The sequence below is a fragment of the Camelus ferus genome, chromosome 12, assembly GCF_009834535.1.
Source record: "Camelus ferus isolate YT-003-E chromosome 12, BCGSAC_Cfer_1.0, whole genome shotgun sequence".
Classification (NCBI taxonomy): domain Eukaryota; kingdom Metazoa; phylum Chordata; class Mammalia; order Artiodactyla; family Camelidae; genus Camelus; species Camelus ferus.
Window position 1 is genome coordinate 2,637,055 of NC_045707.1, and position 14,318 is coordinate 2,651,372.

At 53.1% G+C, this 14,318-nt stretch overlaps 1 protein-coding gene across 1 annotated transcript; it reads right to left on the reverse strand.

Moving 5' to 3' along the window:
* Positions 1 to 855: 855 nt before the first annotated feature.
* On the reverse strand, positions 856 to 13,663 carry CACNG2 (calcium voltage-gated channel auxiliary subunit gamma 2). The gene is made up of 4 exons (XM_006196007.3): positions 13,660 to 13,663; positions 13,401 to 13,484; positions 2,619 to 2,759; positions 856 to 1,491 (listed from the first exon to the last, which is right to left on the reverse strand). The coding sequence occupies exons 1-4, from the start codon at positions 13,661 to 13,663 to the stop codon at positions 956 to 958; spliced, it is 765 nt and encodes a 254-aa protein (XP_006196069.2). The 3' UTR covers positions 856 to 955.
* Positions 13,664 to 14,318: the final 655 nt, after the last annotated feature.

A 14,318-nucleotide genomic window follows, 5' to 3' on the forward strand; every position in this document is an offset into this window, starting at 1 on the left:
TTCCGGGCATCTCACAAGCCACCAGCAGCCATCCCTCTCCTTCCCTTCCCTCAAGGCCTAGGAAGTCATCACAGTGGGTTAAGGACCATTAAGGACTGGGAACCCCAGGGCTGGGCAAGCCCCAGGTGCACCCCCCTCCAGGCACCTTTCGGACAGGAGGGACCAAGGACTCTTGGGTCACCTGGAGGCCTACAATTGCCCCATCAACGCTGGGTGGAGCCGGCTTGCAAGCCACTGAGCTTGCCCAGCGTTCCTGGGGCATCCATCCAGAGGCTCCAGGCACCTGGCAGTGACCGAGAGGCTCACCTGGCCCCGGGGCCCTGAGTCTCCACCCCCCACTTGCCCAGGGAGGCAGAGCCCGCTTGGGGTTAAAGGGAACAGAAAAGTAACTCTCCCGCGTTAAAAAGAAAAAAAAAAAGTAACATAAACCCCTGATATAAATGCAAAGGACAGTTCCCTTCCTTTCTGCTCCTTCTCACATTTTGCTTTAATATTATCTTGGTTCCCTTTTATTTTTTCATTTAAATTGGTTTTTATTAAATGTTAAAATAATGGTACATGGGAAATCATGCATTTGCTTTTAGATTTATTTTCTATTTTAAATTTTTATCCTCTCTCGCTTTTTTTTTAAAGTTTGTTTTTCCTTCCCTCGGTTATATTTTTTTCACATTTCCTATGATTTTGCTTCTTTGTTCCTCTTATATTTTGTTTTTGTTTTTTTTTTTTTAATTTACTTGTTATGTTTTTCTCTTTTTTTTGTTTTTTTGCTTTTGGAAGGTTCCCCCCCACCCCCCATGGATGGTTTGGTATCCCCCCACCCTCCCCCCACCCCCTGGCCCACCCCGGCGGCGGCGGGGCCGGGCCCCTCCTCCGGGCTCTGCCTGGGACCCCGGCGGCGCGGCGACGGCGGCGGCGGCGGCGGCGGCGGCGGCGCTGGCGAGGCCCCCCGTGGGCTTCATACGGGGGTGGTCCGGCGGTTGGCTGTGTTGGAGTGGAGAGAGTCTTTGTTGTCCTTCTGGATACAGTTGTGAACTTGAAGGAAGCTGTTATCCCTGTCGGAGTTGTAGGTGGCGGTGGGCGTGGTGGCGGTCTTCAGGGGGTCCCTGCTGAGGGTGTACATGGAGATCTCCGTGGACGGCAGGGTGTTGAAGCCCTTGATGCCCACGGGGGAGGCGTCCCTGGAGTGTGAGGGCTCGGTGGAGCGGGAGCTGGAGCGGCTGCGGCGCTGGTAGCGGTAGCGGTAGCTGGGGATGCGGGTGATGGCGGAGGCCTGGAGGTAGTCCGTGGCGCGGGCCGTGGCCCGCAGCTGTTTGTGCCGGTCGATAAACATGTGCACGGCCAGCACCCCGACCATCTCGGCAATGATGAAAGACAGGGCCCCGAAGTAGAAGGACCAGCCGTACGAGTAACTATTCTTTTTGGAGTCGCTCTTGGAGGGGTCTCCGGCATTGGCAGATATGTACACTATGATGCCAATGATGTTACTCAGACCTGCCGGGCACGGGGTTGGGGGTGGGCGGGGCGAAGGGAAAGCAGAGAGAGTGAAGGTTAGCTTCCCAGGAGGATGCCAGGCACTGGGCAGGATTAAAAGACACGGCAGCTGGATGGGCTTTCCCTGGTCCGGCGTTTTCATGGAGAACAGACGGATGGGTATAGAGGGATGTTACCAGCATCACCTTACTATTCTATCAGTCCATTTGGGGAGCGCCACAAAGGAAGAGCTAATGGAAACAGATACAGGAAGAAGGGAGAGGGGAGGGAGGCATTCTACAATGTATTGAGTAGTAGTAGTAATAGTAATAATAGTAATAATAATAATAATATTTATTGAGCATTTACTACCTGCCTTCACTGCTGAGTACATTTCAACGGATTTGCAAGTGAGAAAACAGATCACAGAGAGGTTAAGTAACTTGCTTAAGGCTGCACAGGGACTTGAAGCTTGTGTAGCTGGGGGTTAAGACTGCCTCCAGGAGCCAGACTGCCTGAATGCAAAGCCTTCAGCAAGGTAACCTTCATCTGAGTTTCCACATTTGTGAAATGGGTGTAATGATAGGACATACTCCTGTTGGGCCACGGAGAGGATTAAAATGAGATATTCCACGAGAGAGCTGCTGGAGTCTGGGACGTGGTAAGAGCTGCTTAAATGTTAGTCATTCTTAGTAATCGGCTCGTGCTGCAGCCCGTGTTCCTTTTCTGGCAGCTGAAGCCAGTGTGACTTGTCATGTAACTGGGCTGAGAAATGTGGTTTCGGGTGCCTGCCTGCTCCCACCTGGGTAGGACAGTGAGGGGAGAGGGCAAGTGAGGATAGTCCCAATGTCCTGAGAGGGACCTGGGATTTGAGCCCTTTTCCAGGAGGTGGGAGAGAGAGGGGCCACTGGGCTCAGGGCCCGGGTCTAGGGATGTTCCTGGAGTGGGGGCTCAGGCACTGCTATGGGGTGACAGCCCCAGCACAGCCTGCCTTCCCTACAACTCAACCTGTTGCAAGGCCTGGAAATTCTCTCTCCTCTCCCCTCCTGTCTCTGCCAGTTCGTCCCAGCCACCGTGTACCCACACCTCAGCCTTCGCCCCACTTGGGGGGGCCTGGACTCTGGCCTGCTTGGCTCAGTGGCTGTTACCTGCAGACACGAAGAAGATGCCGGCACTCAGGATGATGTTGTGTCGAGTCTTGTAGAACTCGCTGGCTGCGATGCAGAGTCCACCCATAAAGAGCAGAATCACGCTCAGGATCGGGAAGATGCTCGAAGCCCTCACAGCCCCTGAAGAACATGGAGGTTTGGGGAAAGAGAGTGGCGTGGCTGTGAGACAGGGGATGTAGGAGGGAGGAGAGAGGACATCCCACAGGAGTAGGGGTTTATGGACACAGGACCAGAGTAGGGGTTGTTCGGCAACGCTAGGGAGGGAGGGAGAGGGAGCAAGCCGCCTCCTGGCTCACCGCCCTGCAGGGGCTCCCTACTTCCTCAAGGATCAAACCCCAGGGCTTCATGAGGCCCGAAGCGCCCTGTGGGACTTGGTCTCTGCCCACCCCTACGTTCCATCTTGCCCAGCCACAGCCAACTCCCCATGACGTGTTAATGCACATTTCTGACTTTTGACATCCCGAGCTTTCTTACTAGAATGTCTCTCCTGCTCTTTTTCACTCAGCAAACTTCCATTCATCTATCAAAACCCAGCTCAAAGTCCCCTCCTCCATGAAGCCTTTCCTGATTTCCTTAGGCAAAGATATCAGCTCCTTCCTCTGCACTTGGAACTACATAGCATCTATAACATTTCTGGGGCTCTTCTTATCTGCTGGGCTCCGTTCTAAGTGCCTTCCATGGATGAACCCATTTAAACCTCACACCAACCGCATGAAACCCACAGACCTTGGCATCAAGGAGATTATAAACACCTAAAGCAGGCACTGGCAAACTTTTTCTGTAAAGGGTTACATAGTAAATCTTTCTGGTTTTGCCGGCCATATGGTCTCTGTTGTAACCGCTCAAATCTGCCCTTGTAGCGTGAGAACAGCCATGGACGATACATGAGCAAATGAGTGTGGATGGGTTCCAATAAACTTTACTGACAGAAACAGTCGGGGGGCCAAATCTGGCCTCCCCTGGCCGAGAGCATCATACACTATACTGGGGAAAAGCTGTGGGGTCCAGAGTGGGGAGATGCTTTGCTTTTGACTAGGTGTGAGTCCAGTGAATAAATACAGTGGCAGTCACCGTGTCTGGCTCCAGGCTGGGCATGGAAGACATAGGGGTGCAAAGCAGGTCCCTGCCTTTATAGGGCTTGCATTCTCATGAAGGAGAGACAGCACAGAGGAATGTGTAATTAGCAACCAGGATGAAGTGTTATGCAAGAAAGCTACCCATATGGCCCCATGAAGGCAAGTGACAGGCTGATGTCACATGTAGATGGCCAATGTTCACTGGGGATTCAGTGAGGGACTGTTCTGAGCACTGTGCATATATGAACCCATCAATTCTCATTTACAGCTCCATGAAATAAGTACTTTAATTACCTCCATCACACAGAGGTTAAAACTGAGGCAAAGAGAGGTCAAACCTTTTGTTCAAGGCCAGCCAGCAAGGAAATGGAAGGGCTGGGTTTGTGAGCCCAGGGAGCCTGACTCCCGGCTCTGTGTGCCTAATCACTGCACCCCGTGCTTCAGGCCTCCCAGAGCATCCTCTGAGCTCACGTGGGGCTCAGGGAGGGCTTCCCTGAAGGAGTGATGTCGGTACTGAGGTCGACGGATAAGGAGAAGCTGATTGGGCAGAAGCGAGGCAGAGGGTGGGGAGGGTTCCAGAGAGAGGAAGCGCACTGAGCAAGGAAGAGGCATGGCTCATGTGGGGACTTAAAAGAGCTGGCTCACGAAGAGTTAATGCAGGGCCTAGGGGTGCTCTAAGGGATTCGGGGTCAGGACATATGGGGGCTCACGGGTTTCCTTTAAAGGCCTCAAAGCAGGCAGGGCTGTCACGATCTGATTTGCATTTTAAGAAGCGAATAAACAAAGAAGGGATCAAGGGTTGCTACAGGGCACCAGTGAGGAGACTGCTGCTGTTGACCAGACAAGCGCTGGTGGTGCTTGGACCAGGGTGAATACGAAGGGCATGGGCAGAGGTGGGTGGATCTGAGGGATGTTCAGGGTGGAGAAGGGGGTAGCATTGAGGATAACTTCTAAGTTTCAGATTTACCGGTTGGCTGGATAAAACCACTTATAAGACTAGGAGAGGATGAAGTCTAAGGGGTGAAGGGAGGGAAATCAAGGTTTGGTTTGAGACACTTGGACTTTGGGGTGCATTCAGATATGGATGCTTAGGGGCTCAGGCATGCAGTCTGGGCTGAAGCTGTAAGCGGGGGTCGCAGAAAAGAAGTGCACAGAAGAGAAGCGGGGCTAGCCTTGAAGCCTGGGGAGCCCCAGTGTTTGCTGACTGGCTTGGGAAGATCTTGGGCCAATCTCACAGTGTCCCTGGGCCTCCACCTCCTTGTCTGTAAAATGGAGACGAAAAACCAAACTCTGTCTACCTTACAGGGTTACCGTGATTCCACAGGAAGAAGGCGGAAGCTTTAGAAAATACAGAATGTTAGTCAACTACGCACAATGTATTATTTTCTATGCTGGTGACAGAAATGAAGAGTGTCATAAGTACCCGGGAGGGCATGACATCTTGTCTTCTGGAGGGGGTGGCCTCAGCCATCAATTCCTCACTAACCATCTTTTTGGCCAAATCCTGTAGACACATCTTTTCATGATCTAGCGCTCTGGGGGCCGGGCACCTATGGTGTCCTGCCAGTGGAATCGCTCTTCCCGGTGGGCACAGCTGGAGGGCAGGCGGACAGCTGCACGCAGAGGCCCTGGCAGTGGGGAGGGGAGTGGTCCAGGGGGGAGTGGGCAGACCTGAGCCTGGTGCCCACTCTGCCTGGCTCTTCACGGGCCTGAGGGTGGGCTTTCCCTCCTCTGGGTCTGTGCTCTGATGAGGTTGGACCAGATGAACTCTAAGGTTCTGCCTGTCCCTGATGGTCCTGTGCCTCCAAGACCTCTGCCCCAGGACCACTCAGTCAGGCCAGCCAGGTGCCGGTTGTGCCTTTAATCAAAATAGTCATCATGGTTGGGTATTTGGAGGGCTGGCTTCCTCTTTTCTGGACAAGGCGTTAAGCTCTTTATGCCTGTTATTCCATCTGGAGTTTGATCGATTCTAACAGGACAGAATCGCAGATGTGCTGGGTTGCGGGGAGCTTCTAGGCTCTGGGGCATCTCTCCCCCTCTCCTCCTCCGTGCTGTGCTGGATGGGTAGCCAGGGACCGTGAAAGGGGTCAGGCTGCTGTAAATGCATGCGAGAGCGAGTGTGTACGAGAGAGTGTGTGTGAAAGAGAGAGACCGGGGAGAGAGGAGGTGAGAGAGAGAAGGGAGAAGTGGAGAGGCAGGGGGAGGGAGAGAGAGGGAGAGGGAAGGTGCTCCTGAAGATGAGAGATCTCAACGAAAGAGGAGGGGGGAAAGGAGATTCTGGATGGAGGAAGGAGAGCTGTTGAGAGTGGTGGCTCGGAGGATGGGCTCCTGATGTAGACCGTCTGGGGTCCCCTCCTGCCCCGGCCCCGCACTGGCTGTGTGATCTCTGTGCCTCACCATTCTCCTCTGCATAATGGGGACATCAACAGTACCTACATCTTACAGTTGTTGTGAGATGAATGAAGCTATAAAGTGACAGGCCTAGCACACACATAGCCAAGTGTCCAATGAATGTCTGTGATACGTACTGACCTATGAAAGGAATTTTGGAGCCCAGCGGGCTTCCTTTGGCGCCACCTGTGCAGATGCTGGATGCTTTCCTACTTCCTGTGGTCCCTGGGGTTGGTGATCGGCTGCAGGAGCTCAGGAGAGTGGCCTGAGCACATCCCACTTGCTACGTTGCCCCCCCCACCCCCATCCCCTAGCTCGATCGGCTCACCCAGCTCCCAGGGCTGCAATGAGGGGTGATGAGTCAACGCATTTGAAGCAATTAGCACAGTGCCGGGTACCCAGAGCCGAGCACCAGGAGATGTTAGTTCTCACACAGCAGAGCGTATTATTGCTGTTTCTCATGGGCCTGGGGTTACCTCGACTGGTGTTTATTAAAGTCCAGGTCGCGAAGGCAGCGTGGTGGTGGCGGCATTCAGCACTTAAATAAATGAACCAGGACAGAACAGAAGCTGTCTCCATGTGTGGAGGGCGCGATGGGGAGGCGCTGTTTTGTGAAGTGTGTGCACTGGTCGCACGCATATGAGTACAGAGCTGTAGCTTAGATGTTCCCTAACCACGGGGTGTGGTCACTGCAGTTTAGCCACGCCCATCATGGTGACCTCCGGAGGGAATGTCCCTCTCAACAATTTTGCTTGAAAGGGCTGCAGGGCTGAGGTAGCAGACAGGAGCAATCAGCCCCATAACCATCTGGGAGGCAGCTGGCATCCCAGAAAGTGTCCTGGGCTGGGGTAAGTCATTTCTCTCTCTGGGCCTCAATTTTTCCCTCATCTGCAAAATGGGAGAGTGAGGCTGGGTGACCCTCAGGGAGTGACTACCTCCCACATTCCAGGAGCTAGAAGGATGTCTCTCCGCACTTCTAAACCTGAGAAGGAGGGGATGGTGGACTTCCTCCAGCCCTCCCCTAGGGCAGCTGCGGAGCCCTAACAAAGCACTGCCCTTACTCTTGTCTCATTGTATCCTTGAGGGACTGGTATTCATCGAGGCTCAGAGAAGTTGAGTAACTGTTCCAAGGCCACAGAGCAGAACTCATCTTGAATTCAGAACCTTTCACTCCATGTCCCAAGCTCAGACTATGACAACTGGTGTCCCCCACACCTTCCAACCTAGGTACCTAGGAACGCCTTCAGTGCCCGGTGGGGAGGGCAGAGGGGGGTGGAGATGGAACAGGGAGGAGGGGGGTTCTCTGAGGCTGGGAAGGGTGGCTTTGGCTCAGCTTGAGACCCTGCATCTCCATCCTCATTCTGGGAGGAAGGTAAACAGCCAGGTGGCTATAGAGGGGCAGGTAATTCCTCATTTATTCACTTGGCAAACATCTCCCAGACCAGACTGGGGGCAGGTCCTGTGCTGGGTGGGGTGGGATGTGGGTGGGAACAGACTCTCTCTTTGTAGCTACTCGTCTCAGTGTCCTAAGCTGTGCACCATCCAGTGGGAAAGAAGAATCCATAACAGAAATCATGACATGCAGGTCGGAAAATGGAGCAGTCACCTCCCTGCAACCCAGCCTCCTCGCTCTTCCTGGCTTCAGAAAAGGGCAGCACTGTTCAGTCTCCCAGCCAGGACTTTGCATGAATCCTCTTTCTCTTACCTGCCTTCTTTACCTGTCAGTGAATCCTGCTGGCTCCAGAACCCACCTTCTTCTCAATGACCCCCTACTTCCGCTCTGGTCCAAGCACCTACATTTCCAGCCTGGATTATGGCCATCTCCTACTGGTCACTTCTCCAGCAGAAGTGGAGAGATGAGGTTAGTCCACGCCTCTTTGCTCAGAACCTCCCCATGGTCCCATCTCAGAGTAAATTCCTGGCCTGGCCTGGCCTCCCACTCACTACTCACACCCTCTGCTAAACTGCATGGTCTCCTGGCAGCCCTGAACATGCCAGCCTTAGACACTTTGCACTGGCTGTTCCCTCTGCCTTAATGCTCTTCCCAGGATATCTGCAGGACCAGCCACACTCCCTTACCTCCTTTAGGTCTCTGCTTAAATGTTACCGTCCCAGTGAGGACCTCTCTGACCACTTACTGAAAACTCACGGCACTCCCTCTCTCCCTTCCCTGCTTCATCTTTATCCTTTGTACTTTTCACTGTGTAACATACACAGTAATGGCTAATGCCTTCCGAGTGCTTATGATGCTCTGGGCTGGAGTGAAGAGATGTTTTATACTGACTCACTCAAGCCTCATTACAACCCTGGGAAAGTACCGGAGAACATCATCCCCATTGCCAGGAATCCAAGGCCCAGGGGAATTAACCAAGAAGTGGGAGAGCCGGATCTGAATCTGGGCAGCGTGTGTTAAGGCCTGCTGTTGTGTCTCTTGCTTTCTACTGGTGGCAGAGGTCCGCAAATTTAGCCCCCAAATAATCCTCAGCCCTCCGTGTCTTGGCTGCCTTCCACCTCCCGTACAGATGTCCCCTCTGTCTCCCTGACAGTTGTCTGTCCCTGGCCTGCAGCTGCCCCGGGAACACTCCTCCTGCTTATGCTTGCTCTCAGGTGGTCAGTGACTCTGGGAAGGTGTCAACTCCTAGTTCAAGTGTACTCAGGTAAGACCTCTCTTGGGTGGGAAGAAATAGGCCCCCCCCAGAGCCCTCCTTCCCACCCCACTTCTGTTCACTTCCAGCCCTGGAAAAAGAGTGATTAATGTGGCGAGGCTCTGATACTGCAGCATGTATGTATGATGTGCATACACGTGTGTATGCATGTGTGTGCATGTGGCCTGTGGGTGCCACCCGTTCCCCTGCCCCTGGGCAGAGTATGTCAGGGACAGTAGCCAACCTGGGGCCCATCACCACAGGCTCTGACTGTGGAGTGGGGAGAGCTTCAGCCCACCCTGCAGTCCTGGGCCACATGACAGTGATTTTTGGAGTCCAGCACACAGTAGGTGCTTAATACATGATTGTGGAAGGGAACTAAATTCTTCTGTATCTTCTTCCCCACCTCCAAATCACATTGGGACAGCCGGGAAATCCCACTTTCCATTTCCTGGACACAACACACACACACACACACACACACACCCCACAAAGAGACCCACGTGCACACAGGCAGACACGTGCAAACACATAGCCATTTATATTCAGATTGATAGACACTCAGGCGCATGGATGTGCAGGCCCCAGAAGACACAGAAGACAGCACAGACTCATGCCCTCGTGCATGAGACAGACACGCGGACACACCAACACACACTGAGAGTCATAGGAAGTCACCACCCCGGTCACCACCGCCTCCATTCTTCACCAGATCCTCAAGCTTTGGTAAGGAGGGACAGGACTAGGAAGGTGCCACAGCCAACCCATCCGACTGCCCCACGGAGCTGCTCAGGAAAAACAGGCTGGTCACATTCCTTCCTGGGTAAGCTAGGGGTCGGTGGGCAGGGCCCATACTAGCCCCACCTTTGTGGGCCCAGGTTGATGATGGGGACCGGCTAGAGCTGTTCCTCCTGTTCACTAAGGAGCCCCTGGACCCTGTGGTTCAGGAGAGGCTGTGGATGCCTCTAATACCCATAGGGACTAGGGAGGAAGAGCGTGCATTCATTCATTCATCCCGTCAGATATTAAGCGGAAGCCTCCTTCCTGGTCCTCCAAGGGATGCTGGATTTGCCCGAAGCTTGGCCTGTTGGCTACAGAGCAAGCGAGGCCTGCCCTCTCTGCCCGCCCAGGAGATGAGCTCTGTGCTCCTGGCCAGCCATGCCCTTCTGGCGTTCTCCCTTCTCCCTCCCTGCTCCAGATGCTCTGTCCAGCTGGCAGATCGAGGATGCAGGAGTGACCCAGGTCGCCTGACTGGCCACCCCTCCTCAGCTCCTTCCCTGGGGCCCTTTCTCTCTCTGGCCTCTAAGCCTTGGCATCCTGGGGCTTGGTTCCCACACCTCTTCTCTCTCTGCACCAGTCCCTTGGCGCCTTCATCAAGTCTCATGGCTTTACATACTATCCACATGCTGACAGCTCTCAAACCCCTGTCCCCGGCCAGGTCCTGCCATGTGAGTCCCAGGCCCCAGGACACCTCCCCGGGGAGCCCGTGGGCCTCTCTACCTTAATGTGGCCGACACTGAGCGCTAGTCCTTCTCAGTCCCAACCCTCTCCCCTCATGGTTGCCGACTTCTGAGTCATCTTGGATTGCTTCCTGTCCCTGGGAAATCCACATGCAGCCTTTCAGAAAATCCTGTATGCAGACCCATGGGAATATTTTCAGGATCTGACCCCTTCCCACCTCCTTCACTGCTACCACCTGGGTTCAAGTTGCTGTCATCTCTTGTATGGATCATTGTAACGGGCTCCTCACTGTTCTCCTGGCCCTATTTCAATCTCTTATGAGCACAGTAACCAGAGGGTCCTGTTAAATGTGAGATGGTGTCACTCCTCTGCTCAGACCCTCCAATGGCTCCCTACCTCAGCCGGAGAGAACACCTGAGTCTGTGCTGTCACCCACAGGGGACCCAGGGCCTCTCCGCTCCTCCACCCCAGTGCCTCCTCATAGTCCTCTACTGTCGTCTGGAAACCCACAGTGTCCTGTCCCACAGGCCACCCCTAGTCACTCAGCCTTCCTGCCCCTGTCAGCTCTGCCTCCCAAACTCTCACTTTCTCACCACCACTGCAGCCAACTCTCTGGTCCAACGGCCATCACTTCTCCCGGGGATGACTGCAACAGCCTCCAACTGGCCTCCCTGCCTCCCTGCCAGCAGCCAGAACCGACCTTCCAAGTCCGTGTCCCTTGCTCATGGTTCCCGTCACACTTAGAGTGAGATCGGATTTCTTCCCCACATGATACTGGCCCTCCATTGTCTCTCCGACCTCATGCTGCAGACGCCCCTTCATTCATGCCCTGTGCTCAGCCAGACCTGTCTGCCCTCTGATCCTCAAACAGACCACCTTACTCCCGCCTTAGAAGGTACTTGCTTCCCAGAAATCCTCTTACTTCCTCTGGCTCTTCATTTAGAGAAGCTGCTCTGACCACCTTATCTAAGGAACCCCCCCCCCCCGCCTGCCCCTCCTTCTCCACGCTCTAACCCACATTGCTCTGATTGGTCGCTTCTCTAGCCAACCAGGCTAGAGCTTAATAGAGAATGATAGGAATTCATATCTTCCAACTTTAAAAACTTTCCTTTGTTGTCTAGTCCCAGACTAGCATATTACAGATCTGGGGTCAGCAAACTATTGACGAGTGAGGTCTGCTGCCTGTTTTTGGTAAGTAAAGTTGTTTCATTGGAGCAAGCACAGCCACACTCATTTGCTTCCATATTTGCTTTTGTGCTACATGGTCAGAGTTGAGTGGTTGGGACAGAGACTATGGCCCACAAAGCCTGGAATATATACTCCCTGTCCCTTTACAGGAAAAGTTGGCCGATCTCTGTTACAGATGCTCAAAAAATATTGTTGGACTGAATCAACTCAAGTCAGACCCTCGGAATCCTGCACTGCTAGCATATATTCAAGTCTTCTGTCCAGAGACACCAAAATAAACCAAACACTCTAAACAGTTCTCTCTTTAAAATTAGGGAAATGGAGGTAGAGAGTAGGTAGGGATAGCCTCTAAAGAATCCTGTCTTTCCTTATTTAGCAAACAGCATTGACTGAGCACCCACTGTATTCCAGGACCTGTTCTAGGCAGAGCAATGAATGAGACAAGGTTCCCACCCCATGCACTTGGTGTCCAGCTGATAAAGTATCACACCTTCGCTGTGCTCAGCCAGTGAGACTCCTGCCTCTGCCAGATTTGCCACCTCCCCATCTCCACACTCGGGCTGCATCTCTATGGGCCCTGCCTCCCAAATCTAGCTGTTTCTCTGAGGGTCCTCCCGCCAGGCTGTGCAGTCACCGACTGCGTCTCATTCATTCATCTGGACCTCCCCAGCATTGAGCACAACCTCCACCATACAGAAGGTGCTCAACTTTCTTTTATGCTGCCGCTAGCCTCCTTTGAGAGCCCCAGACCTGGTAACCGGGAATGATGACCAACCCACCCTTTAGGAATTCCACCTAAGAGCAGTGCCTTGCAGGAATGCATAACGGGGAAGGATGAACCTTATAAGATATTTTCCCCCCTTTAAAAAGAAATCCATAAATGACATCATGTTCTCTTCCTTTCTCTTCCCGCCGCCTGGCAGGCTTCGTGTTCCACAGTGAAACCCACGTTCCAGGCTGACCTGAGAGTTGGGTTTGATGCGAGGAGTAATTATCAAAAGCGACAGGGGTGATCCATATGATAAAAAGCTTCCTACATTTTTCATAAAAGTGAGCCAGGGGTGAAACTAACCACTGCTGTGGGGGATGGGGTGGGAGGGAGGCTTTGTTCCGCCTCCATGGCCTGGAGGAAGGGCACCTGGGGGTAGAAGCGGAGGAGGGGCTGTGCAGGAGTGGAAGGGGGAGGCGCTTCTGGGAGAACAAACCCCCTCAGGAAGTGCTGCCTGAGAGCCTGGAGCAGAGCTTTCAGTCACTTCTGCTTAGGATGGCTTTGCTGTTCCAGGCGTCAAGGACCCTCAGGCCCTCTCCTGGAAATCCCTTTCCAGGGAACATTTTACCTTGTTAGTATTTGCTGACTCTTGAGAGATTTTCTTTGGGCCTCAAAATGCTTTCTCTTGATAATATGTCTCAGGTGGGTTTAAGATCACAGCTATTACATCAGGATTTAACTTTGCCTTGACTTGTGGAGGAAGGAAAAAAAATCTCATTGACTGTTTCAGTAGAAGTTCCAATCTGGCACTGCCTGATGGGTGTCTTCATTCAGTTATTCAAGAAATGTTTACTGAGTGCTTTATACGGGCCGGGCACTGGGCTGGGAATATGATGGTGAGAGGTGGGTAGAATCCTACCAGAGCCCTAGTGGAGTTGGTTGGCACTAGTTGAGAGAGATGGTTGCTCAAATAGACAAAGCATGATAAAGGTGCTGTACTCTGGGGAGCCCTTGAGGGGCCTGGAGGACTTCTTGGAGGAGGTGATGTTTCAGCTGAAACCTGGCAGATGAGTATGAATTTGCAAGACAGCGGGGAGAGAAATGTGTTGTAGGTAGAGGGAACAGCATGCTTGAAGGTTTGACTTCCGGACAGGAGGGAAGGAGGGAGGCTCAGTTTTATCCTGCCCTCTGCCATGACAGGAACCTCTAGATAGTCCAGGCCTTGGGCTCTCGAAGGATGGAAGGGCAGGACCCACCACCGAGAGGGAGATAAAAAATTGCATGCACTCACGGAGGAAATATTCTGCTGTGTCAGCTTCGTAATCTGCATCCTCTGGAAAGTGATCGATTTGCTTGCAGAGACCTTTGAAGTTCCCTAGAAAACAAGGGGAAAAAGTACTTGTGAGACAGCATCATCTCCAGGGGCTCAGTGCCCACCGGCCGCTTCCTGACTCCTCTCTCTTCTGAAGCTGGCTCACCCCTCTCCCTCACCCACAAAGGAAGGTATCACTTTGTCTGGACATCTGCCTGGTGAATCAAAACACACACACCCATGGTGCTGCGGAGAGGATCTAAGGCTTAAGACTTCAAAACCTAGCCTTCCATCTCTGCATCGAGGCTTCTGAGGATTAGCTGAAGCTTGGCAGGTGGTGGAGGTTTGATTCTGGGCTGGGGACTGCCACGGAGGAGGCTGATGAACGTCAGTGCACCTGCCTCTATGCCCCAGCCCAGCAGGGAGTCACCCCGCGTTTTACAGGCGAGAAAGCAGATCGCTTTCCAAAGAAGGCAGACCCCAGATGGAGGCTGGCGAACTTTCCCACAGCCCTTTAGATGAGCTGGTAAAGCATCTTCCCATTTGCAATTACATGGAATTCACTGGACAGAGCCCGTGTAAGTTCTGAAATACCACCTGGGTTGAGCCCCCACTGGTGGCTGCGCCCTCTGCCGGTCTCTTGGACTAAGATACAACCTGCGAGAGGGATACTATCATCTCCATTTCACAGATGAAGAAACTGAGGCTCAGGGAGTCTAAATGACTGAAGTCCTCGTGGCCAGGAAATGATGGGCTCAGGGCTCAAACGAAGACCTTTTGTTTCTAACAGTTTCCTTGGTGGTTGCTGAGAAGGTGCTCAGAGAAAAACTTGCCCAGTGCCCAGAGGAGCTCCAGCAGTGATCACTAAATGAATGAATGAACCATTGAATGCAATCT